Source organism: Rhipicephalus sanguineus, chromosome 7 (genome assembly GCF_013339695.2).
Source record: "Rhipicephalus sanguineus isolate Rsan-2018 chromosome 7, BIME_Rsan_1.4, whole genome shotgun sequence".
NCBI lineage: Eukaryota > Metazoa > Arthropoda > Arachnida > Ixodida > Ixodidae > Rhipicephalus > Rhipicephalus sanguineus.
Window position 1 is genome coordinate 126,241,557 of NC_051182.1, and position 26,125 is coordinate 126,267,681.

Consider the following 26,125-nt stretch of genomic DNA (forward strand, 5'->3'; position numbering starts at 1 on the left):
AGGTGAGGCATATTGAAAATCTAGGGACCACTTCCAATCAGACGTTGACTGTCTCTTGCCTAAGTTCGACCGTAACGGAGCTTGAAAGGCAGTTTTGCCGCAATACGGGGGTGTGATGAGGTGAAGTATATTGAAAATCTAGGGATCACTTTCAACCGGACTTTGGTTCTTGGCTAAGTTCGACCGTAACAGAGCTTGAAAGGCAGCTTTGTCGCAATACGAGAGTGTAATGAAGTGAAGCATACTGAAAATCTGAAGGGGTCACTTTCAACCGGACGTTGACTGCATTTGTCTTTGGGAAGTTCGAATAGTTTGAATAGTAAAATTTCAGTGCGAATCGAATCGAATAGCAAACACTATTCGAAAAATATTCGAAATTTCGAATATTCGCACACCCCTACCGTTTTCCTTCTATTGTCCTCGTGTGTGTTGCGCTGTAACCGAGTGACAAAACGAATTCCAACCAACTGGCCCAACTTGCTGTTTTGCATCAATATAACGTCACAGATGACGTCATCATGACGTTATTTGTGATCACGTGGCTTTTTATAATGTTCATGTTGACACCGACGGTAACTTTTCACATTTGATGAGGCACCCAAGGCTTTCGCTTCAATAATTCAAACTATCACTGGTCAGCATCCACTTTGCTCACACTCTAGTGCCACATTCGTGACCTCGAATGTCAGGAATGTCGTTGCACGTCAGCTACTCACCGTTATTACAGAAACATTCTCTTCTTTCAGTAGTGCTGTGAGCGAGCCACCCCGTTGATGCAACCCAATGATGCTGTCACATATATAGAGACAAAATACCGGAGTTAGTTGTGCCTGTATGTTTTTCTAATCCAGGACCTCGAGGGCCTGGGAGTCAGCCAACAGGCACAGTTGGTGCTGGAATTCCTGGTCACTCACTGCGGACACCAGAGAAGCGACATCCAGAACACTCAGTTGGAGCTGGTGAATGCGTGGGTTGGGACCTGGAAGGAGCAGCTCCGGTTTCCCGGAGAGTTAGTACCACTCACTTCTTCATGTTAACGTGTTAATGACGTCATAGTCGAAATCAAAAAGAAGAAATGGGCATGGGCAGGGCATGTAGTCAGAACCGAAGAGAACCGCTGGTCATTAACGGCAGCAGAGTGGGTTCCAAGAGAAGGCAAGCATGCGAGGGGGATGCAGAAAGTTAGGCGGGCAGATGAGTGGCGGTATTTTGTAAGCATTCCTAAAACTGACGGAGGTGGTCCGTCCGTTTGAGTCGCACGTGATTGGTCAATGTGAGCCGTGACGAGCGCCGCAGCGAAACAAAACGGATGGACGGATACGCAAGAAACCGTCTCGAGTGCCTACGTTTCAAACCAATCCAAGCCGTGTGGCAGCCATTTCAATCCATCCGTTTCGTTGCGGACGGTCAAATCCGTCCGTTTGTTTCGGACGGTCTCGGAGACCGTCCGAAACGAAACGGATGGATTAAAATGGCTGCCAGACGGCTTGGGTTGGATTGAAACGTAGGCACTCGAGACGGTTTCTTGCGTATCCGTCCATGCGTTTCGTTTCGTCGCGGCGCTCCTCACGGCTCACATCGACCAATCGCGTGCGACTCAAACGGACGGACCGCCTCGAGATTAAGAAGTCTTCGGGGTTAACGTAGCCGCAGCAATCGCAAAACCAGGTTGAGTGACGGAACATGGGAGAGGCCGTTGTCCTGCAGTGGGTGTACATAGGCTGATGCTGATCGTGACTTCTTCCTGTGTGCAGATGGATGGCTAGGGTACCTTTTTAAAAGAGTCCCACAACACCTTTTCAAGCTGTCATAACATTAGTATCGTGCTACTAAATTCTGTTGCCTCACAAATCTCCTGCCGCAAAAATTTTTCGTATCAGTCAAACATAAGCGGAGCTATCAGACGAACCGTGTGTTTTCCCTCCATTTGTTGTCACTAACGTGCTGGAAGTTACACGAGGGGGTGGGGGGAGGGGGGCGGGGTAGAAGGCAAGGGTCGCAAAAGTTACGTAATTGTTATGGCCTTGAGGATTTATTCCTTTTCGCTTTGACCATATTGGTGACATCTTGTGGTTGACACGTGGAGAGTGACAGCACGTAGTTACCCCGCACAGGTGACAGCGTGGTAGCTGCACGACGTGACACGTGGCCTCCAAGATCGTCTGCCGGCATACCATTTACGAAATGGGCCAATGCCTTTTGTGCCCGCTTGCTGCATAGTTGGTGATGATATAGTGAAGGAGAGGGAAAGCAAATTGTGGCTGTTTTTGACACCCACCTTCCACCCAAGTGCTGATAAGGCCTACATTAAAGGAGTCCTGCAACATTTTTCGAACATGTTTGGAAAACGCTGCCGATTGCTGGTCAAGGCTCCTGTGAACACGAGCCAAATATTATAGCACTGCACCTGGCAAGGAATTTTACTGTTATGTTTCAGACAACTAGAAATCACTCACTCTTATTTCTGCGAATTCCATAATACACTGGCCCAACTATACGTCAAAGGCAGAGCGACTCGGCCACTGGCTGATTTGAGCATTTGTGTACTGCATAATTACTGGGACCACCACGGGGGGCCGCCACGTACCTGTGCCGTACTCTTTAGTGCTAGAATTAGACACTATGGAATTACACTTGCGCACTCGTGGCCACGCCAAATGTGAGCCAATGTGTTCAAGAAAAGGAGGAGTGGTGCTCAGGGTCATGAAGTGTGCTGACATTTGTAGCTTTCAACACACGTTGGGATGAAAGGAGAGAGAAAGAGTTTAAAGCGTGCTACAAACCCCTGTAATTCTGCTCGTACCTTACAGAATCGAAAAATTTTTGCTGCAACAGATTCATGAGGCAATAAAATCCGATAGTGAGGTCATTCATTGACAATTTGGAAAAGTGTTGCAGGGCCCCTTTAACACATGGTAAGGCCTACAATAGAGCAGCACTCTGCAAGGGCTGTGTTCTGAGATTATCACTTTCGGCGACAGTGTCGCTTTACGCGACATAGGATGTCACATGTCCAATGACTGAAGTGTCTGCATGCCCGTCTTTCCTCAACCAGCCAATCACTGCACACTTAAAGCGATATTATGGTGACATCTTGAACTCGAAATACGTCATCGGGTTTCCATGTGCTATATTCAAAAGGGGGTCTTTTCACTTCAAACTGGGTTTTGTTGAAACAAATTTCTGGGCCCCCGTGGGATCGATTTTAACGGGGTTCTGTTTTGCGATATTTAACACTACCACGTGCATGCTGCCACACATAAAACACATTGAAATCATTACGTGTTTGACATAGCTTGATATCCTAATTGTCAAGACACACGAGTGGAAGGAACTTTTTTTTCTTGTTTCTTTGCAGCATCATTCTGCAGCTTTGTGAAGCCATTTCATTGGATGGCAAAGACGCGAGAGGCATATTTCTCTTTGGAATTTTCGTCAAGAATGACCTCGTCGAGTTTCTTGAAATCCAGGACTACGCCCTTGAGAGGTAAATTGGACAGAAAAAAAAAAGACAGCTGGAAATTTTTTGTTGTTTCTTTCTGTTTAGCTCCACTCTTGTGCATAGCATTCAGAGTTGAAGCATCTCAGCTGCTCAGCAGCCTTCATCGAAACGTAGGACAGTCAATCGAAATGAAAAGTATTAATAAATAAATAAAGGGCAAGCAGATATCTGTCACATTCCCCATTGTTTAACACGTGGATGCTAGAAAATTGACTTCTTTAGTGTTTAGGCTCTTTAGGGACTTTTTTCACAAACACTTGACAGATGGTCATTTGAAACAAAAGAAGAAAGATGAGAAAAAATTTTGAGGAGAGTTTGGTAGTATGTTTCCTTTCATATAATACATGTGTTTGTACATGTGCCTGTGTGTGTGTACGCATAGATACATGCAATAACAAATAAACAGTTATTTTTTGCCATTCAATCTTTCCAGAGTCACCTTTGTGTTTTAAATAAGTTAATGAAAGTGTGTCGTAAAATTTGAGCCGTTGTGCTACGATTTACAAAAAATGTATAACCCTAAAAGGGTTAAAAGGGTAGCATTAGCAATCGTACTCCAGCACTGCACTTGACAATCAAATTTGCCAGACCATCTTCACATTCTAATGTCTCCCTATTTGATTAATGTGAAACCTGGGACTTAGAAACAACCCGACGATATAAATAGATAGATTATGCAATCTGTGCATCTCATCCAACTCCTCCAGAATCCTGGACCGTCTTCCGAAACTTCTGGCTGGCAAGCACCGATCGTTGTACACAACTGTGGCCGATGCCGTGGGTCTCACGTTTTGCAAGATGAACGAAAGCGCCGGCATCGACAACAACTTTCTCAACTCGGTCGAGTCTAACCTTGCTGCCATTTTGAAGATGGGCCAGCGCGACCAGTATGTGTTGATCTTGCACCGCATCTGTCGTCTCTACGAGCCGTTTGCAAAAAGGTATGGCTTTGCTGTTTTTGACTCTTTTATCTTGATAAATGTGGAAGGGAAGTGCTGGACTCAACGGCGTAGCTTTGTGCATTCATGTGTTTGTTAATGCACTTTTAAAGGGACACTAAAGGCAAATATTAAGTGATGTTGATTGTTGAAAAAGTGGTCCAGAAACCTCGTAGTGCTACTTTTATGCCAAGGAAGTGCTTATTTTGAAATAAAATCACGTTTTAGTGGTCCGAATCGCATTAGCGCACTTCAAATCACCCGCCTGAAAGCGATATTTTGCACGTCACTGTTGACGTGCCCAACGTTGCCCGCCTTTACTGCGCGGCGGTGTGCACTGGCGGCGTGCACCATTCGGGCATCCGGCAACATCACATGCATGCGGTATTTTGTCGAACTTTCTATCAGAACGACTTCCACGAGCGTGCAAAACACGCGGCAGTACGCGATACCGAAACTACCACTGAGACGCGACCACGTGAGCGAAGCAGGGGGCCGGGCGAAGTGCAGTTCGGCGAAAACGGAACTTTTGAACGACGCGCGCCGTTCCCCATAGCAACGCCAAAAAGGTACTTTTTTCCCTGAATCAAACAGAAACGAACAAGCAGCATTTTAGTATTACATCTCTTGATACACGGAAGGTTCTTTTTTATTGCAGCTAGTTTGACTACTAGTGATTAATTGTATTCAGACTCTCTCCCATCATCGGTATCACTTCCAAAATGTCCCACTTGTGGTGCTCATTGTGTGATACATTTAGCTTAATTTCTCGGTAAGTAGGGCACTGCTGCTGATAATGCTGTCGTTTTAGACATCATACATTGAGCTTTAACTCTGACATAAATTATTTGCCTTTAGTGTCCCTTTAACGCTGTTTGCTAGCCTCTTATGCTTCACAATGATATTAGCGCTTCTTCATTGTTGGAGTAACTTAGAATACCTGAGCACAATGCTGTATTAGCGCTTCTTCATTGTTGGAGTAACTTAGAATACCTGAGCACAATGCTGAATTCCAGTAGCGCGTGCCATACATTGACCACCCTATACCTCCCCCCGGCAAACGTTGGCTGTGTTGTAGCCCGAGATGAAGAAGCGGCATCAAGTCAGTGGGTCACTACATTCATGGAAAAATGAAAATGTGTCATGTGTCATCATGTTAGATTGCATGCAGAATATTCTCAAGGATGACACCGTCGACGCCTGCGTTGGGCCGTAAGAGTTAAGGGTAGTGGGATTCGACGTTAGAGGTTCTGGATTTGATTCCTGTGGAATCTTCAGTTCGTTTATTTGCTTTGTTAATTATTCAAGTTCGTTTATTTGCTTTGTTAATTATTCATTTCTCTGCCTTTCTATAAATAAACCTCTCTCTCTCTTAATTATTCATTTATGTGTTCTTGTGTCTTTATTTATTTTTTAATGTGTTTGCTTTCTCACTTTACACTCTTGCATTGGGGGTGCTGTGTTGCAAAATGACAACTCGCGCACACTTTTTCATGCATTTCACTCATTATGAATTATCTAATTAGGCTTTAAAAAATTTATGAGGCCCAGAAACAGTTCAAGTAGGTTTTAGAGAAACACGAAAGTGAAGCACTTTGTCGGTAGTAGTACTCGCTGTTGGGCTAGTTGGTCCATGTCTGAATTCAGTTGTCAATTTAGTGCCAAAATCACGCAAGTGAGTTGCAAGCAGAGTGTCGGAACGAAATGTTTTTCGTTTCGGTTTTAGTTTCGTTCCACTGCAAAAAGTTCCGTTCCGTTTCTGTTCCGGAACGAAAAAAAGATGTTCCGTAACGGTTTTCTTTTTTGTATGAATATTTTGAAGTTACGGTAACGATAAAACACATTGGATTTTTTTTAAAAAGTGGGACAAGAGTAAAACACGTTCTTCAAGGGACACTAAAGAGCAACACGAAGTTGATACGGGACGAAAGATGGGCATTCGAGAATGCGTGTAGGTTTTTGTTCGGTGCAAAAAGATGACTTATTAGTGGAGAAATTCGTAATCAAAGACCAAATATCTCTTCCTCAATTTCACTCGCCTGAAATTTGGCGCTGGAGCTGTGTCGTCACTGTCCGCATTGCTCTCAGCGAATCAGAGGGCGCCATGAAACGTCACCGCATGCGTAGGCGGCCGCTTCCGCTGCTTCATGACCGCTTCCGTGTTTTCCGTTTTCCGAACAAGAACGGAAAGTGGCGCGCCTACTCGGTATACGTTTAGGGTAGCAATCATAACTAGGATTCTACACTTACTGAGACGCTGGTTTGCTCCTGCGAGGGCACCTGTGGCGGGAATGAAGGAGCCAATAGGGACGGCACAGCTGATCGCGTGAGGAGTCCCTTTTGGGGCACGCCGAGAGCCTTCCCGAGCACAGGATTGTAAACATAATCTGATGGCGAGAAGTGCAGTGAACACACCACCGGTTTCTTTAGCTCCTTCTGTCGTCGAATCATGGGCACAGCGTTGAGCCATCGCGAACGACGGGGCTCATCGCGTGGCACCGCATGGAAAGACACAGACGGGTCGACACTGCCGCTGCCCTTGATCAGACGCCGTGGACCGTTAATACAGCCCTCAACACTACACACATTACGCATTTTGCGGTTTGCTGCAAGTTCTCCGGTCTCAGAGCCTGTAAGGTGTGGTGTCCGGCGGGTATCGTAGCAGGTAGCTGGCTCGCGCCGTCGTCCACAACGGTTGTGCTCAAGTCGGTATCTCCAGAGAGAATAACACGTATCCGATGGGAAGCACGGACGGGGTGCCCAATTGGTTCCACAAATGCACCGCACAATGACGACGTACAAGTCCCACACCTTGACGAATTGATTCCGAGGACACCCGGCGACATGGTACGCGTCGAGTACGGAGGGTCGTTCACTTCGGAGATCTTCCATGACGGCCACTGTCTCGAGCATCTGAAAACGCTTGTTTTGTTCGTGTGAAGACGGGTCCTGGCTCGGTGAGAACCTTTCCAGTGGCTCTGTCTCACGCTCACGACGCCGCGCAGAAGGGGTGTCCGCGACTGCCCCGTCAGGCTTCCGCGAAACGCCACGACGACAGGCCGCACTCGACCAGGTGTACCAAGCACATTCCGGGTAAATTCCGGGGTCGATGCCTCCGTCCAGTGCGGTGGGAAAGGTTTCCGGCCGACAGGTCAGCGCTCACCGGCGTCTGTTATTTCGGGATTTTAAACGAAACCAATGCGGGAGAGTAGCTGGAGCGCGAGGCACGCACGCTCACGCGCGGAGCAAAACCGAAACCATTACGGCCATACGCAGCGCGGCAGCGCCATGCCGTTTTTTTTCTTCTTTCTTTATTTTGTTTTGCGTTAAATTTGTACTTCCTTGAGTGGCACGGCTTAAATAGGGGCGAAGTACTGTTTACGGACGTTTAAGAGAAATTTCATCGGGCGTTTCTATTAGCAGCAATAAATCACTGTCGACCAATCGCAGCCCGTCTGCATTCGCGGGTTTCTACGTCACGAGCGCCTAGTGCGGGAAAGCCGCAGGGGCGTCAACACCCGTCCTTCAGTTTTTCGCTATTTTCTCGCTTACGAAAGCTCTGCTCGCCCTAACAATGGTACCGTTGTAATCATAATAAGATAATCTACCATCGAAGCTCAACTTCCGGTTTCTCTTTAGTGTCCCTTTCAGAGGAGCGGAAGTAGCTGTACCACGAATTCCTACCAGCTAGCACAAACCAGTATACCCTTCAAAGTCATAGTATTTATTTTCTCAAAAGTCAATTACGATTTTTTTAGTGGGCGAAATGTTTTGTGTCAAGGGAGTGAGCACGATCTCAGAAGCAGCACATCATTGAGTGTATTCTCTGATGTGCGAGACCGCTGTTCTGATAGAAAGATCGCCAGGCCTGCGCGGAACACGCAGCACAGTCACAGCGAACGCTGGAAGAGCGGAAAGTTGTAGAGCCCGTTATAGAGTCCCTTGGGGCAACTAATACAAGTACACATTCAAGGTACCCACTACGCCATAAATTATCGTAATTTTTCGGAAGTAGCGATGTTCCCACAGTGCCATTTTTCATCATTCTTCAGAGAATCGTGGTACCCGCTACACATCTGTAAGGCATTATGTGCACTTTGTGCTGTGGCTGATGATGATGAAGACTTATGGCTGAGTACTTTGCTGTGGGTGGGAAGCAGTGTTGCGCAATGGGCGCCTCCATTCCATTCCAATTCCATTCCGAGCAATTAGAACTTGCCGCAATTCTATTCCTTTCAATTCCTCGGAATGAAAAAAACTTGGCCCATTCCCACTCCGGGAATGGCCGGGCAGTTCAATTCTATTCCTGTAATACCTCAACGTAGGAGAGGCATCTTGATAGTTTTATCGAGTTAAGAATGAACTCCCCATAAAGCTGATGTCATCACATGCATTAAGAACTGCAAAAGTAAGCAAAACACGTTACCAAGATCGAGGGATAGTAGCTTGGTGACATATCTCGTGCAGTACAACCGTCCCACTAATTCCCATAGGGGCTGTTCTTCCACTACCTATAGTATTTGCATGGTCAGCATGTTTGAACGAATGGTGATGTTTTAATATTGTTTAAGCCTAAATGTGTTAATGCTAAAATAACGACATAGCGTATTTTTATGCTGACAAAAGTAGTATTCAAGAAGACTAAGCAGTTTTGCCACGCGTCTGAAGAGGTCGTGAATATGGAGAAAGCTAAGATTTAGTTAATGGGGAACAAAACCCTCTACATCTGCTGGTATTAGTTGGAACAGTGCACTGCTCGGGCACCCTATTCTTTTGCATCGAATGCGGAACACTGGTCCGCACTAGTCGTCAGGACACACGCTTGTCAAGCGCGCCTCGCAAGCATGGATGGGGTGAGGAGAACTTTCTGTGCTCACCTGTGCGCAGGTATGCAATGTCTTCCTTGTCGCAAAGGTTATTTACGTGTGTCAGGTACTGAACTGCTCGTGAGATAAAGATCAGGCTGTGCATAGAGTATTCGTCACATTCGTGTGGAGGTATCAATGGAAACCAACGCGCAGGGGTAATTTGTTTCTCCCTTCAGTATCTGCTGGGATAATGCATTTGTTTGTACACTAACTTTTTGTGCCTCGATTTGTAGTAGGCACGTAGCTTATGATTGTACTCTGCTTGTAATCAGCCAAGCCATCTTAAAAATACTGCTTTATTGTTAAATTCGAGGCTCTGACTTATACTAATGTTTGAAGTTTGAAAAACAGCACATAGACGAAAATGTGCTTTAGTTTGGGGAAAAGACGTATTTCCATTCCCATTTCATTCCGTGCAAAAGGCGCTTAAGGTGGCGGTTCCACTACCACCATCTTGCCAATAGTTCAAAAACGACAACAGACGACGCCACTCATCCACGTTTGCAGAAAGCGAGAAAATTGCGCGCGCAAGTATGGTCAGCGTCGCCTCGCGCGTGTTTTATATGTTATATGTCGCGCTAGGTGACGGAAATCGGCCGACAAAAAGCAAGGAGCACAAACGCGGACGGCGTCTTTCACCTACAATCGGGGCCAACTGTTGGCGTCGTTTCAACGACATGACGATAAGTGCCCCAGTTTGTAAGGACAAACGCTCGCTTCCTTATTGCAGCCCTTGAGAAAGGACAGCGCAGCGTCTAAATACAATCGCTTGAGAACAAAAGAAAAAAAAACATGCACACACACGCACACTGGAGCGTACAACAGCGTGCACTCACACACGCACACACACACGCTCTCACCCACACGCACGCGCTATGCTCTCACTAACGCACTCACTCACATAATATAATGTGCCTCAGTGAAATAGTATTGAACAAAACATCAATCAAACGCTTCGCAGCGTTTCAGTAGTATTGCACGGCCGCTACTGAAACAATCATTTTGGTTCATTTTAGCGACCGTGCCAGTGACTTTTATAGCATCGTGCGAGCGCATGTCTGTTGTGTGTGTGTGTGTGTGGCGGGGGGTGGGGGGGGCGTGCTTTTGCTTAGTACAATTGGAGGAGGAAAAAATGGACCGACAGATTTCAGCAAATTATAATTCGAGAGTTATCTGTGAAATTTCACCCTCTCAAACTGCAATAAACGGTTACCAAAATAAAGTACATCTTGATGATCAGTTGAACACATGACTACCACTAATTAGCGGAGTTAGAACCTCCTAGAACACATGCTTCTGCCAGCGAGACGTCTGACAATGAATGCGTTTGCGTGAGGAAGAAGACAATGATTTTTCCATGTGAGGCATGATTTTTTTTCTCTTGGGAACAGTAATAAACCAAGATGGTTTGTGCGTTGGAGGGCAAGACTCCGTTATTTTCGTCTCTTTGTTCTCAATAATAATAATAATAATAATAATATCTGGGGTTTAACGTCCCAAAACCACGATATGATTATGAGAGACGCCATAGTGGAGGGCTCCGGAAATTTCGACCACCTGGGGTTCTTTAACGTGCACCTAAAGCTAAGTACACGAGCCTCAAACATTTTCTCCTCCATAGAAAATGCAGCCGCCGCGGCCGGGATTTGATCCCGCAACCTTCGGGTCAGCAGTCGAGCGCCATAACCACTAGACCACCGCGGCGGGGCGTCTCTTTGTTCTCATTTGTAACCTTTCGCGACGCTGTGCAGGCGCGTTCGTGGTCGTCTCGCACGAGCGTTTACAACGATGAAAGCCAGGCACAAGACGCGCGTAGTCACACATACTGCTGACTGAACTTCTTGTATAGCTTCCACAGCGTTGCATATATTGTATGAAACTGAGTATAGGTACATCGGCCAGCGTAGGCGTGCACACCCCCCCCCCGCCTTGGGAGAAAGAGAATACAACATTTATTGGTAGAAATAAGTCGCTATTGGGGGTGGCCCTCCTAGTCCGGAAGACCATTGGCTCTTGCCGCCGCCCGGGCACGACGGTCGACCAGGGCTTGTTGCTGCACTGGGTCAGAGCTGGACAGGATCGCCTTGGGGGCTTACATGACCGGTCATGTAGGTTTTTACAGAATCCAGTTTTTATTTATGCTTGTTCTATAAAAGCATGAATACACTTATTTGTTGTGGAAAGCCGTGGTTTTCCTTTATTTTGACTTACAGGCACCATCGACAAGTTTTCCATGTAGGTTGCCGGCCGCAAAAGTTTTTCAACAAAATGTTCGTCAGTAGCATATGTATCGGCACTATTTTGTTCATGTGGCCACTCTCACGTGCGTCTAAGTCAGGTTATTCTTTGTTGACCAGACATTGCACTGTCCGCCTTGTACTTTGCTACGAACTAGTTGTTATCCGATCATTAGTCGTAGTTCTGGCTACGCAGCAAGCCGCTTTACGACCAAGTAGCAGTGTGCAACAGCGTTATCCCACTAGGTAGAGTAGTCCTCCTCAGTCGAACTGTTTCCTGACACCGTAGCCCTCATTAGTGGCAAAGACAGTGATCGTCTTATCCGAAGTGAGTGCGTCTTTTCACAAAGCACAATATAACTTTTCCAGGGTCCCGTACATTGAATATTCTGCCACGTTGACTAGAACGTTCTGCATCTTCAACAAAGTCTCGCTTCTGTCGCATCGTTGCAACTAGGACGTAATTACCTGATTGGGTACAACTTACCACTACTGGTCAGTGGAAGTTGTCAGCGCAGTGCTCGACAGGCATACTTTGAAAATTCCGGCAATGATAAGCTTTCATACGTTCACCATCGTGTCCCCTTTGAAGCGGCGCTACATACGTATCATTCACACGGCATGTCAGCGTCCTTCCTTTCACAATTTCGAACCTCACAGGCACGAAAACACTCAAAGGAACGCGCAAAACACGAGCAGCTGAACCACAAAGAGATGCACATTACTAAAGACGTGCCGGGGAACACTGGTTCTAAGAACGCGTGACGAACGCGCAATCTTCCTGCACACCGAAACCATTTGCCGCTTGACGAGACCGCCCCACCTGCTGACGTGGGGCGAGTGGAAAGGGTTTATCACTAAGCCCTCCTCCTTTTACAGTTGATGTTTGTTACGCGCGGCGACTAGACTTAGCTAGTGAAGCAAACTATGAGGCCTGGAGATATAATTCATGCCTGTTCTACCCGTTTTATTATGTTTAATTGCGCCACTTTTGGCGAACGCTTGAACTCGCATAAAGCAACTTGATGTTTCATTTCATAGATGGAGCTACCACCAAAAAACGCCTGTGAGACTTATGATTCATTGAAAATATTTTGTTTGAAGCACTGAGTGGTCAAGTTAGTGAGCACAAGTAGATAAAAGACACAATATGCATCTACTAATGTGCAATACTCGTTGGCAGTTAGCGTCTAAAAGAAAAAAAAAGCGAGTTTCTACGGGACTGGTCAGCAGGAAAATTACGTAAATTCACTGCTGTCTTGCAGGTTCCCTAATAAAGATAAAGGAATTTTCTCTTCATAGAATCATAGAAAGGGCCTTGCTTCTTCATTATGTAGAAGTTCACAGTAGCAGCTTGTATAGTTTTGTCGCTTCATCGGTAATGCGTGACCAAGTACAGCCATAAACTGCCGCATTGACACAATAATAATTCATCAAGTTTTCGTCAGAACACAAAGCAACTTCGCATGGAAAATAAGTGTAATGTAGTCTACGTAGCCACTAAGTATTATTGTTCTGCTTTGAAAAGTAAAAAAGATATTCTCACAAAAACTTTTAATATTTTGCCAATTTTCATTGGAGCGTAAATAAATTACTAATTATTTCATGGCTAATATCTCTTCATAGAAACCTTAAATAGCACTTCTTCTAAAGGCACGGTAAATTTGGTCTTGTTATGTTGAACAGTTTCGCCGTACTGGCCGTACAACGGAGGCTTGTACAACGAAAATGCCTTTTGTTGCTCACACTATTTTCATTGCTATTAGGTAACGCTTCCGAACAGGCATTAACACCAGGTGTCATTAGAAAGCGGAGATCATAAGCTTTCTGAATTATTACAATTAATATTTATTTGTCAAGCGCAGCGAGCACAGTGTGTCCGCAAACAATGCGTAAAATGCGGAGGGGGGTTCGCCGGAAAAGGACCGCCACCTTAATTCCATTTCCATTCTATTCCTCCAAGCATTGTCCCCATTCCATTCCTGGGTCGCGAAAATGTGGCATGATTCCGGACTCATTCCAATTCTGGAGTGGCAACTCCGCAACACTGGTGGGAAGCATTAAACCACACACTCTTTGTGCAATTAGCATTGTGTGATGACTGTTATTTTACTCTTCTGCCACGCTATATTGCACATTTTAACATGATTCCTTGCCCGACATGATGCCTGTATACAGTATTTTTGCGAAGGCGTTACAAGCACCAGCGTGGCACCGTGGTGGAAACTGGACTGCCACACAGAGGGTACGGGTTAAAATCCAATCCGGTCCTAGAAATTTGTTTCTCAATTCATTTTTTCTTAATTCGGCGGCGAACAACCATCGCGCCAAAATCAGCTGTTGTGAGCTCATAATAGCTTTCGCTGTAACAAACTTCATCTCCGACAATGCCCTCTCCACTTTGGCCTGCGTGAAAGGCGCACAAAAGGCCAGTTGCGTTACTATATGCTTCTCTGGTTGCCACTGTGTTCATTTTTCGCACAATTTCAACATATCTTTGCTTTGGATTTCATGCCTGAGGTACGCGCTAATACTGTACCCTGAGATATGCACATTGCATGAGCTATTGTTCCAGATTGCGAAGTTTTCTCCTGAACCGAAAAACGATTGAAAAAAATTTCGATTTCACTCCGGAACGAAATAATAGATAAAGTTTCGGTTACGTTTTCTGTTCCGGTCAAAATTATCATTTTTTTCGTTTCTCGTTTTCGGTTTTTGTTCCGTTCCGACACTGGTTGCAAGTGAGCTGTTAATGAGCGCCCGTCCTGTCTATGTGTTTCTTCGTATCTCAGTGTGGTCGTGATTTTAGCACGAAATGGACTATTGAATTCAAACACTTCGTCGGTTTAGACTGATTGATTACTGTGTCAGAGTTCGTATCATCATCAATTTCTCGATGATAGGTTTATTATTAGAAAAGAAAACAAAGCTCAAAGTATGATTTCTGAATTTTTTTCTAAAACCTTTGGCCAGCACATTATTTACATTACGAAGTTTTGAAGTATTGTGGCTATGTTGGCTCAATTAAAGTTATTGAAATATGCTTTTTTACAAGTCTGGTTCATTTAGAACATTAGTGCACACGTCAAAGAAGACCAGATGGTCGAAATTTGCAGAGCCCTCTACTACAGCATGCCTCGTAATTATATCGTTGCGTTGGCATGTAAAAGCCCAGATATTGACACATGCGGTTAGTTTATTTTTATGTGCAATTGGGCTTCAGCCACAATAGACTGTTAGCACCGCTCAGCGCAAGCCACGTCGCAATGCTTGGGAAGCTTCACGATTGTTCCAGATTGTGCTGTTAAGATTACACGCAGCACACAAGTGGTCGAGTTTATTCGGAAGCTAACGCAAGCACCATCGATAACACTAGAAATTTCGATCACTCATATATAAAAGCCGACGCATTGCATGGATGATCAGATTACCGACGACTGACGATTGTGATCACCGCTATCAGTGAACAGATTGCATTGCTTGTACTTTTCTGGGCGCAGGTTCGCCTAATAGTTTCGTCGCTACCAGCGTGATTGCTGCCTTCTTCACCGTCACAACCACATGACAATATTATTATTATAACACTGTAACCTACGTGGTCGTCTACAACATCACTTCGAGCTGGTGTGTAAACATCAAGGCGGTGCCACCACCCGCCGTTTCTTTGATGCATTTTCTAGCATACAAAGCATCTTGTCGCACTATTAAGGACATTTTGCGTATTGTGGATGAGTAATTTTTGAGTACAAACTACTGAATCATTTTTCTTTTTGGTGTCTCCTTAAGGAACAGTAGATTTCATTTTGTTTTTATTTCAGTTTCAAACACTCGTTTTCATGTGGTTTTTTTTCTCTCTCTTTCCAACACCCCCTCAACAAAGCTTTACAGAAACAATGATGCTACAGCTGCCGCGAGCTCTGGCCAGCTTCAAGGTAGCCATCCTGGAGGTCATCTCCATGGCCTGCACCGAACTGGACAAGCCTGTCCAGAAGTTGGAGGGACTCGGTTTCATCGAGATGCTCGCCCACGGGTATGTGCTCTAGTTGATCCTTATGAAAGCCCCTTCACCAGGCCCTTTGGTCTTGACTGAAGCAGTTTGTATTAAAAGAGTAGTGAGACAAAATTTTGAAGACGAGACAACTTGAGAGATAGATTTGTGTGTACACACACGCATTATCTACAAAAGATCAATCGGAAATATAGCCTAGAACACATTTAAAATCAAGTTTAAAGAGCGCAATGCAGAGCGACGTTGACATCCACTTGGTTGTAATGTAAACAACCAACAACCACACTCTTTGTGTGTACTCTCTGCCGCAGTTGTCTGCGTGGGGCCCGTGTGCACGCAATGGTATGTACTGCACGCAGCACTGTTTTGTGTGATCACGTGGCTAGCTGTGTTTACAAACAAAACAACCTGGTCCCGTCTCTCTCGGTGCTTCCTAAAACTGGCTGTAAAAACATCCCCAAAGACTTAAACGTCGCACGCTCAAGCAAGCAGAATTTTCAGCAGGGATAAGTGGGTCATTATCCATTTACTGCAACAAAGAAAGCAAGGTGTAAAATTTTTTTTGTCAGTACTTCTTTACGTATGTCGTTTTTGATATTTTTTTACAGATTTTCCTTTCCCCGTGTCGATTACAGAATTCATTACAGAATTGACGTAGTAAAAGTAAAGAAGGCAGTGAAAAGAACACTGCACTCCTATTGCCCTCTTCTATTCTTTTGCTAAATCAATTCTGTGATGTCCACCCCACTGTCGAGTTCCCAAATTGTTCGGTGTATCCAAGAAACCAGTTTAAAAGAGTTCGTTCTAAAGGGAGTTGACTATGGTATTGTGTTTCTGCATCCCCATGGACAACGTCACTCTGTTATGCTTGTCATCCGTACGCTTTTTTTTTTCGGAAATGCAGCGACGACGGAATACAGAAAGTGGCACTCGAGATCTGCGTCAAGCTCACCACAGTCGCCACCGAACAAGACTGGCACGTGCTGCTACCCATCGTCTGCAAACTGCAGGTCCACGCCAACGTCACGTGCAGGAAGCTGGTGTACGACGTCTGCATGCGTCTCTACACGAAGTACAGGTCGGTCAGTTTTCTGTGATCATTTTACTTTTCCGTCGGTCATGCTTTGCAGTCTTTATTGAAGCACTGGTCGGTTAGTATGAACATTATTTGCTTGCAACGTGTATTTAGTGAAGAGGCCTGTTCGCTCCAACACTGGTAACTTCGAGGTGGAAGAAAGTGCGGACACAGACCTCAAGCTAATAACGACTCATTCGTAACAAAACTTATTAACCCCATAAGGATTCCCGGTGAACTCGGCTTGTCACACACGATTGTCGCTTCTTGGCCTATGATGAGGTCGCCTTAGTGCAGTTATTTTGTCACTCACTTCCTTAATCTCTTTATGATGAGTATAGGATGCTTTCCCATTTAGCGCGCACACGTGCGTGCATCCATGTGTGTGCATAAAAGCATTTTTGTACGTTCGTTTATTTTGAATGTATATAAACAATAATATATATCTGTATGTAGTATAATTTTTGCCATACACGCTTTGCTGATAGATTCACTTTTATGCTTTATACATGTTACAGAAACATTTATTGCTTTAAAAAAATGTGGCATTTGGGCATTAACAACAGCAAAGGTTGTTGTATAGTTCCTGCTTATACGTTAAGAGATGCGGTTGGTTGGAACATGCAGGATAGCCATTTAACCATTGTGCTTAATAATTTTTGTGCATGCGTGATTGCTTAGAATGCGTTTCTCTGTTTGTGCATGCCTCAACGCTGCCTTTTCTTGCGGGCAAAACGTGCAAATTTACACGCAGGTCCAGTGAGAGGAGGGGGGCAGATTTGATGAAACAGGCAAGGCGCGTGCTGCTGCTGGGCCTGGGCGATGCAGATTTGCCATTGAGGTGAGTGAGCATTTCGCACTTTGCATCATGTTGTGAGCTTGTTTACAGAGTTAGTGCCTATAAAGTCATGCTGCTTGAACAGCTATTTTATCCTTCCTTCATGTGCAAGTTCACCGACTGTCCTGTGTAAAAATCGCTCCATTTGCTATGTTCACGTACGTCATATAGATATTCACAGACTCTTGAGAGGAGGTGGACATACAGTGTGTACTGACTGGCCTCAATTTAATTGCGCTGGCATTTCTTGCCGCACCAAAGAAAGAAGGCGATGTAGTAGTAATGGCCAACATTCGTTTTTCTTTCTTTACTACTACTACTACTACTACTACTACTACTACTACTACTACTACTACTACTACTACTACTACTACTACTGTACTACTACTGCTACTACCACATTCTACTATACTACTACTACTACTACTACCACTACTGCTGCTGCTGCTGCTGCTGCTGCTGCTGCTGCTGCTGCTGCTGCTGCTACTACTACTACTACTACTACTACTACTACTACTACTACTACTACTACTACTACTACTACTACTACTACTACTACTGCCGCCACTACTGCTACTAGACTACTCCTACTGTACTACTACTGCTACTACTATATACTACTACTATTACTACTACTGTAGCTACTGTTCTCCCCCTACCATACTGCTACTATACTATACTGCCACTTCTACTACTACTATACTGCTTCTACTACTATTACTAGTACGACCACCACCACCACTTTTCATGTCTTGCTCAGCACAGCTTTGTTTTTTTTTTTTCTTTTTGATCATTTCAGGTTGTCAGTAGCAAACTTCTGGTGCCAAGAAACGCAATTGCCCCGTGCCACCACGGAGCGCCTCATCGCCCTCCTAGGCGACATGTACCTGCCCGAATTGGAAGAACAGTTTCTGTCGTCGTCCACGTTTCTGCTGCTGGAGCTCACTTCGCGCAGTCCCGACTACGATCGGAAGGTCTTCCAGCATCCCCTCTCAGACTGCACCTTCGTGGTGAGTTGTGGTGGTGTGTTAGGCAACGCCACTTGCAAGACAGCAGGGATAATTAACGTTCTCTCTTTGCCAACAATATAGCACCTATAAGTTAAATGCACTTGACACCGCTGTGCTCGCTGATTTTGTGTAACAGTGCAAAACTATGCATGGAGAAGAGCAGACAGGAATACTCAAACACACTTGTAACAAGCACGCCTCCCCCCTGCCCCCCACCAAAAAAAGTACAATGTCTGACTGCAGTTGTCCTTGTTTTATATGTTCAGTGTTTCACCATCATACTAGCAGTGAATCAGAACAAAACCAGCAAGTTCAAACAGCCAGTCTACTGACAAAGGGGCAAGAAGCTACGTTCGTACATCAGCGTACGTCAGGACTTGGATCACTTTCATTTCTTGTTTTCGTTTGATGTGCGGCTCACTTTCAGTGTGATCACAAGTGTAAGCTGTAGAGCGCAGTGTGGGCATGGTAACCATGCAGCTCACAACGCTCAAATCAGCCAATGGCCATGTCCATGTACTTCTAGGTATGTGACGCAGTTGATTTTGGGTATATGCGTCACTTGTCGAGAGATGAGCGAGCGATTTGTTGCTGACTTTAAAATTTAATTGTAAATTCCATGCCGCGTGCTGCGCTATAATGTTTGCCTCACATGTTCGCGGGAGCCTCACATTTTCTGGCCACGTTCGGAAAGCGTTGCAGGGCCCCTTTAAGCAGCCCAGCTAGCCCTTTGTCTTGCTCACGTCACGTGCAGGACTACGCAGTGACGGGGTCCTGGCGAAGGCGGCACGCTGCGATGACGCCCCTGTTTGCGGAGACCCTGTCGTTTAGCCAGACGCAGTCAGCAACAACGTCCACACAATCTACCACCGCAGACGGCGACGCATCCCAAAAGCTGAGGGCCACGCAGGCAACACTGCAGTTCACGCAGACGCTGCAGACGGGAGCTTCTGGGGGTGAGTTCTCATACCACTCAGCTTGGTCATTATTCTAGGCAACCTTCGTGTATATAAGCCCCGAGCTTGAAATCAGAAGCTCCTGATTTGTCTTGTGTGTCGCATTTTTCGCTGTCCTTCGCTTCGTGGAGGGTCGGACTTTGCATTCGAGATAAATATTTTAGTAGTTGCTTCACATTTAATTTTGTAAATGTTTGAGCATGGTATTCAATATTACATACAAGGAGTGTAAGGAGTAGATCTGCAGGGTAGAAAAATTTTTGTCTCCCAACTTACATAATGGATGTCAATATTAGATTGTGTGATGAGAGGACGAGATTTGCATGCGCACAATAACATCTGTGCTGGCTGTTGGAGGATAGATGTGCGTGAGAGTTGCTGAGAAGTCCTTCATTCTGTAATTAGCTTAAATAGGCTAATGAAAACCGTGCTTAACATACTTGTGGGCATATGCAAATTATGCATGTCTATTATGTTGCAGCAGTAGAGTGATCGACTGGGTGAATGACAAATATAGATTTCTATTGACTTCCCTGCTGTTCGAATATTCTATTAGGGTCATTTCTTTTATTCTGAGCATTTAAGTATGAAAATATGTAAGCGTTTTGCCTATGTTTGTAGTGATTTCTATGCTATTTTTATGTTCTATGCACACGTGTTCCAGAGTCGAGCACTTACAATTGGCTCACACAAAGCACCCACGAGCCTACCCTCCCTGTTGAAGAGAGGAAGCAGCCGCGATCTGCGACAATCTTGCAACTCGCTCCCGACAAAGCGGCAAGCCCTAAGCACGGAGGCTCTACTACCGAGAAAGGTGAGAATGGAAGTGGCGGATAGAGCTGGTTGGTATGTAGTCTACACTCGTGAGAACTGTAGCGCTAAGCATATTAAATATGACAAACAAAAGTGAGAGACAGAAATAAGCACTCGTCTTTGTCCATTACTTTGTCTGTCTTCTCTAGCATAATGTTACAGTTCCTGCCGTTCATAACAATGATATCTATACTCCATTTCACCACTATATCGTGCAGCACTACCAAAGCTACAGGGCATAAGCAAGCCACTTGCTTGCTCAGCAGAATATATTCAGCACATTTATATCGTATGCCTTTAATTGTTTTATCAGTAACTGCCAGTAGCTGTGGTTACAAATCAACATGGCAGTGCCCATGCAGGTGCGACCGCCCGCTTCGATCCAAACTTGCTCTTGCTACTCACCCACTGCGCTGACAGCAGTAAATAAATGGTGAAATCAGCGATTGCTTTGTGTCATCTCACGCTGAGGACAAAGCATCGGATTTTAGCCACGCTTTCTATGCTAACATGCTGAGAATTTGATAATGGTTCTTGGAAAGGGCGCAGCATAGTCATAAATGCAATGCTATTGAAGCGTCAGGACATAAATCTAAAGTAACGAGACTCGTGTGGCAGCAGTTTGGTTAGTTTGGCCACTTTGTAGGCAGGCAGTCGGCTTTATTTGCGACTGTGTGTGACATAACGGAAATTTTTAGCTACAAGCGACGAAGGCAGATATTTTGCTGCTCAGACAGCAAAATGTGTGAATTCACAAAATTTACGCAGTAGAGCAGTTTGAATGAAATAGCTGTAAAGTACATTCGAAACATAGCCGGCCAACTGAAAATTTTAAGTTTGTTTGAATTTATCGAAAGTTTAAATGATCAGAGTTGAATTATTGAGAGTCTACTCAATAATGAAATAAATCTAACATGTTTCTTGCCAATAGTATCAGCATGTGACAAATATATAGGCTCAAAATAAATGTGATGAAGGGTTTTTATGTGATAGCATCTTTTATGGTACACCATGTGGATGTCTCTGCCGGCGGCAAGTTGTCTTTTTGTTGATTTTAATTTCTTCATAATTATATCATAATTACTACAATACGGTTAAAAGACTATAAATAACAACCTTTCTAGGCTTCACTGTCTGTTGGTTTTCATTAAGCTTGTGTCTAAAAAAAAAAAACGAGCCCTTAAGTTCCCCTTCTTATGTGGATGTGGACATGTCTCATGTTACGTAATAAAAATTTGGAAAACCTCTGCTTTTGAATATCGCAACGTGATGGAATCCTTGGGTTCACGCAGTTGACAGCCTACGGTACCTCAGGAAGAGGTTCTTGCGAGACGACGACCAGATCCGGCTTCAGCACATGCGCAGGGAAGTTCGTCGTAATGAAACTCGAAGGGTAAGAGCAGCCTCTGTGTGTGCGGGTGCGCAGGTGTGTATATTGTCACGTGGTCGTGACGTCAACGAAGACAGCAGTCGGCGTTTGCAGGATGAAACTGTTTATTTGGCCGAACTTGTGGCCGGAAAATGAGAACTAGCACTACAGCAATACACGCTGTACAATGATAGCGGCGAACAGGGCGTCGTCCGTCGATCAACTGACAAGCGGTCAAGCGCGTTGGCTTTTATACAGGCGCTATGGAACTTTCCAGCAATATCGCTGATGGCGGCGTTATCTCTCGAGAAAGCTGGAACATTCGCGTGCGGCGCGCAATCTTAACAAAACGATCTACCAAAATCGTGAAGCTTCTCGAACACCGCTTCGGGGCCAGCGTCGAGCGTTGATAACCGTCCTTGCTGGTCAAACTCGAACACATCAAAATGAAAGAAGAAGCGGGCGTGGCATTGCCCCCCTCTGAAAAAGCATCGTCCCGATGCTTGCAACATGGAAAGGAAAAAGCAAGTGCATACACAAATAAATTAAAATAACAAAGGAAAAAGTAGAGTCCCCAGGTTCGCTAACGCGCAAAAAACGGCTTAAGGCGCACGACATGGACGACTTCAGGTCGTGCGCGGCGTCGCTGGGAGTTCGTAATTCCGTCCGGGACGACCTCGTAGTCAAGAGCGCCGTGACGTCGAAGCACCTTGTATGGCCCGAAGTATCGCCGAAGAAGTTTTTCACTGAGCCCACGTCGGCGTATCGGCGTCCAGACCCACACACGGTCACCGGGTTGGTACTCCATGTGGCGCCGTCGAAGATTATAGCGACGGCTGTCGACCCTCTGCTGGTTCTTGATGCGCAGGCGGGCGAGCTGTCGAGCTTCTTCGGCGCGTTGCAAATAGGCGGCAACGTCGAGGTCGTCTTCGTCGGTGGCGGTTGGCAGCATTGCGTCGAGCGTCGTTGCCGGGCTCCTTCCGTAGACCAGCGTGTACGGCGTCATTTGCGTCGTTTCTTGCATGGCCGTGTTGTATGCGAAGGTCACATACGGAAGGATGGCATCCCACGTCTTGTGTTCGACGTCGACATACATGGCCAGCATGTCGGCGATGGTCTTGTTAGCCGCTCGGTGAGGCCATTGGTCTGTGGGTGGTACGCTGTGGTCCGGCGGTGGCTTGTTTGGCTGTATCTCAGTATTGCCTGAGTTAGGTCAGCCGTAAACGCCGTACCCCTGTCGGTGATGAGGACCTCTGGGGCGCCATGACGCAGGAGGATGTTCTCAACGAAGAACTTCGCTACCTCGGCGGCACTGCCTCTGGGTAGGGCCCTTGTCTCGGCGTAGCGGGTGAGGTAGTCGGTAGCTACGACGATCCATTTGTTCCCGGTATTGGACGTCGGGAACGGCCCCAGTAAGTCCATCCCAATTTGCTGGAACGGCCGTCGAGGTGGCTCGATAGGCTGCAGAAGTCCGGCTGGCCTAGTCGGCGGTGTCTTGCGTCGCTGACAGTCCCGGCAGGTCTTGACGTAGCGAGTTACGTCGGCGACAAGGCGCGGCCAGTAGTACTTTCCTGTATTCTTGCGAGCGTCCGAGAAACACCCAGGTGTCCAGACGTCGGGTCGTCATGCAGAGCCTGGAGGACCTCTGGTCGCAATGTCGAGGGCACTACGAGAAGGGAATCGGCTCGAAGCGACGAGAAGTTCTTCTTAAGGAGAACGCCGTTGCGCAAGAAAAACGACGTCAGTCCTCGCGTGAATACCTTGGGAACGACGGTGGTCCTGCCCTCGAGGTATTCCACAAGGCCTCTGAGTTCTGGGTCCGCTCGCTGTCGTTCGGCGAAGTCTTCGGCACTTATGGTTCCCAAGAAGCAGTCATCCTCCATGTCGTCCTGCGGCGGTGGGTCGACGGGGGCGCGGGACAGGCAGTCAGCGTCGGAGTGTTTTCTTCCGGACTTGTAAACGACGGTTATGTCAAATTCTTGAAGTCGTAGGCTCCACCGTGCGAGGCGACCTGAAGGGTCCTTCAAGTTAGCTAGCCAACACAAGGCGTGGTGGTCGCTCACAACTTTGAAGGGCCGGCCGTAGAGGTAGGGGCGAAACTTCGATGTAGCCCAGATGATGGCCAGGCACTCCTTTTCTGTTGTGGAGTAGTTGATTTCTGCCTTTGATAGCGACCGGCTAGCATAACTGATGACCCTTTCGAATCCGTCGGTCTTTTGCACAAGGACGGCGCCGAGTCCTACGCTGCTTGCGTCGGTGTGGATTTCCGTATCGGCGTATTCGTCGAAATGCGCAAGTATGGGAGGCGTCTGCAGGCGTCGTTTCAGTTCTTGAAATGCTTGAACTTGCGACGTCTCCCACCTGAATTCGACGTCGGCCTTCGTGAGTTGCGTCAGTGGCTCGGCGATCCGTGAAAATTCCTTGACGAAACGTCTGTAATAGGCGCACAAGCCGAGAAAACGGCGTACGGCCTTCTTGTCGGTGGGCGTCGGGAAGTCAGCGATGGCAGCTGTTTTCCGAGGGTCCGGGCGAACACCATCCTTGCTGATCACGTGACCTAAGAACAAGAGCTCCTCGTATGCGAAGCGGCACTTTTCAGGCTTCAAGGTGAGTCCGGAGGTCTTGATTGCTTGAAGTACAACTTCAAGGCGCCGAAGGTGTTCGTCGAAGTTTGAGGAAAACACAACGACGTCGTCCAAGTACACGAGACACGTCTGCCACTTCAAGCCGGCCAGTACTGTATCCATAACCCGTTGAAAAGTCGCAGGTGCCGAGCAAAGACCAAAGGGCATGACCTTGAACTCGAACAGGCCGTCTGGTGTTATGAAAGCAGTCTTTCTCGGTCTCTCTCGTCGACTTCTATTTGCCAGTAACCGGTCTTGAGGTCCATCGACGAAAAGTACTTTGCGTTGTGTAATCGATCCAGGGTGTCGTCTATCCGGGGAAGGGGATACACGTCCTTCTTCGTGACTTTGTTCAGGCGACGATAATCGACGCAAAAACGTAGAGTCCCATCCTTCTTCTTCACTAGCACCACCGGAGATGCCCACGGACTCTTCGACGGCTGAATGATGTCGTCGCGTAGCATTTCGTCGACCTGTTTCTTCACGGCCTCGCGTTCTCGAGTCGAAACTCTGTACGGGCTCTGACGGAGTGGTCTGGCGCTTTCCTCTGTTATGATGCGATGTTTTGCCACGGGAGTCTGCCGAATTCTTGACGACGACGAAAAGCAGTCTTTGTATTGCAAGAGCAGGGTTTTGAGCTGTTCTTTTTTGTGCTTCTGAAGGCTGGGATTGATGTCGAAAGCTGGTTGCGGCGCTTTATTCGTCGGAGTAGGCTCGGGAGAATCGGTGAGGCCGAAAGCATTGCTGGCTTCTACGATTTCTTCGATGTAGGCGACCGTCGTGCCTTTGCTCACGTGCTTGTACTCGTTGCTGAAATTCGTGAGCATAACTGTTGCTTTCCCAGCCCGCAGCTCTGCTACTCCTCTTGCGACGCAAATCTTGCGGTTAATCAAGTGGTGCTGGTCGCCTTCAACAACGCCTTCCAGGTCTGCTGATTTTGAGTGCCGACGGAAATGATGACGCTGGAGCGAGGGGGAATGGTGACCTGGTCTTCCAGCACATTCAAGGCGTGCTTTCTTGGCGGAGTGTGCGGCGGTAGTGCGTTTTCCGTGGACAGTGTTATTGACTTAGACCTCAGGTCGATGATTGCACCATGAAGGCCTAAGAAGTCCATACCAAGGATGACATCTCTCGAGCAACGCGGCAGGATTACGAAGTTCGCGGGATAAATCCGGTTGTTAATGGTGAGTCTCGCTGTGCAGATTCCCTCCGGGGTTACAAGGTGACCTCCAGCTGTCCGGATTTCGGGGCCTTCCAGGCTGTCCTAACTTTCTTCAGCTTCGTGGCGAACGGTCCACTGATGACAGAATAGTCGGCTCCGGTGTCGACGAGGGCTGTGACGCTGTGGCCGTCGATAAGAACGTCGAGGTCGCTAGTTCGTCGTCTTGCGTTGCAGTTAGGTCGTGGCGTCGGGTCACGGCTACGTCGGTTTGTTCCGCTGCTTCCACGTTGCGTCGTCAGGTCTACTTCGGTCCGCGAGGTTTCGTCGTCAGGGGTTCGCGTCGTGTCCTGAAGCCTTCGTCGTGGCGGTGGCGTCGGCGGCGGAGGGTCTTCGGTAGTTCGTCGTACAGCAACCGCACCTCCATCGGTTGCTGCCCTTAGTTTTCCGGATGCGGGCTAGGTGACCGGCCCCGGGTTGGGCCAGTGTATGGTCGGCGTTGGGGAGAGGCGTAGCGGCCTGGCGACGGCGATCGCGAAGGTCCTCGGGGGGTCCACTGCGTTCCTGCAAGGTAGTCGGCGATGTCACGTGGTCGTTCCCCCTGCTGTGGACGTGGCGCGTCGACGGCGAACCCACGCAATCCCATCTGTCGATAATGGCAGCGGCGGTAGGTGTGGCCGGCTTCTCCGCAGTGGTAGCAGAGTGGACGATGGTCGGGGGCGCGCCA

At 46.9% G+C, this 26,125-nt stretch overlaps 1 protein-coding gene across 1 annotated transcript in view; it reads left to right on the forward strand.

Moving 5' to 3' along the window:
• The window catches only part of LOC119398985 (DNA-dependent protein kinase catalytic subunit), a 223,364-nt gene that overhangs the window by 93,532 nt on the left and 103,707 nt on the right, over positions 1-26,125 (forward strand). The window contains 10 exon segments of the mRNA XM_049417869.1: positions 852-1,009; positions 3,359-3,487; positions 4,210-4,443; positions 15,426-15,575; positions 16,459-16,632; positions 17,384-17,470; positions 18,267-18,477; positions 19,232-19,433; positions 20,098-20,247; positions 21,539-21,639. Of these exon segments, the coding sequence (XP_049273826.1) occupies positions 852-1,009; positions 3,359-3,487; positions 4,210-4,443; positions 15,426-15,575; positions 16,459-16,632; positions 17,384-17,470; positions 18,267-18,477; positions 19,232-19,433; positions 20,098-20,247; positions 21,539-21,639 (1,596 nt within the window).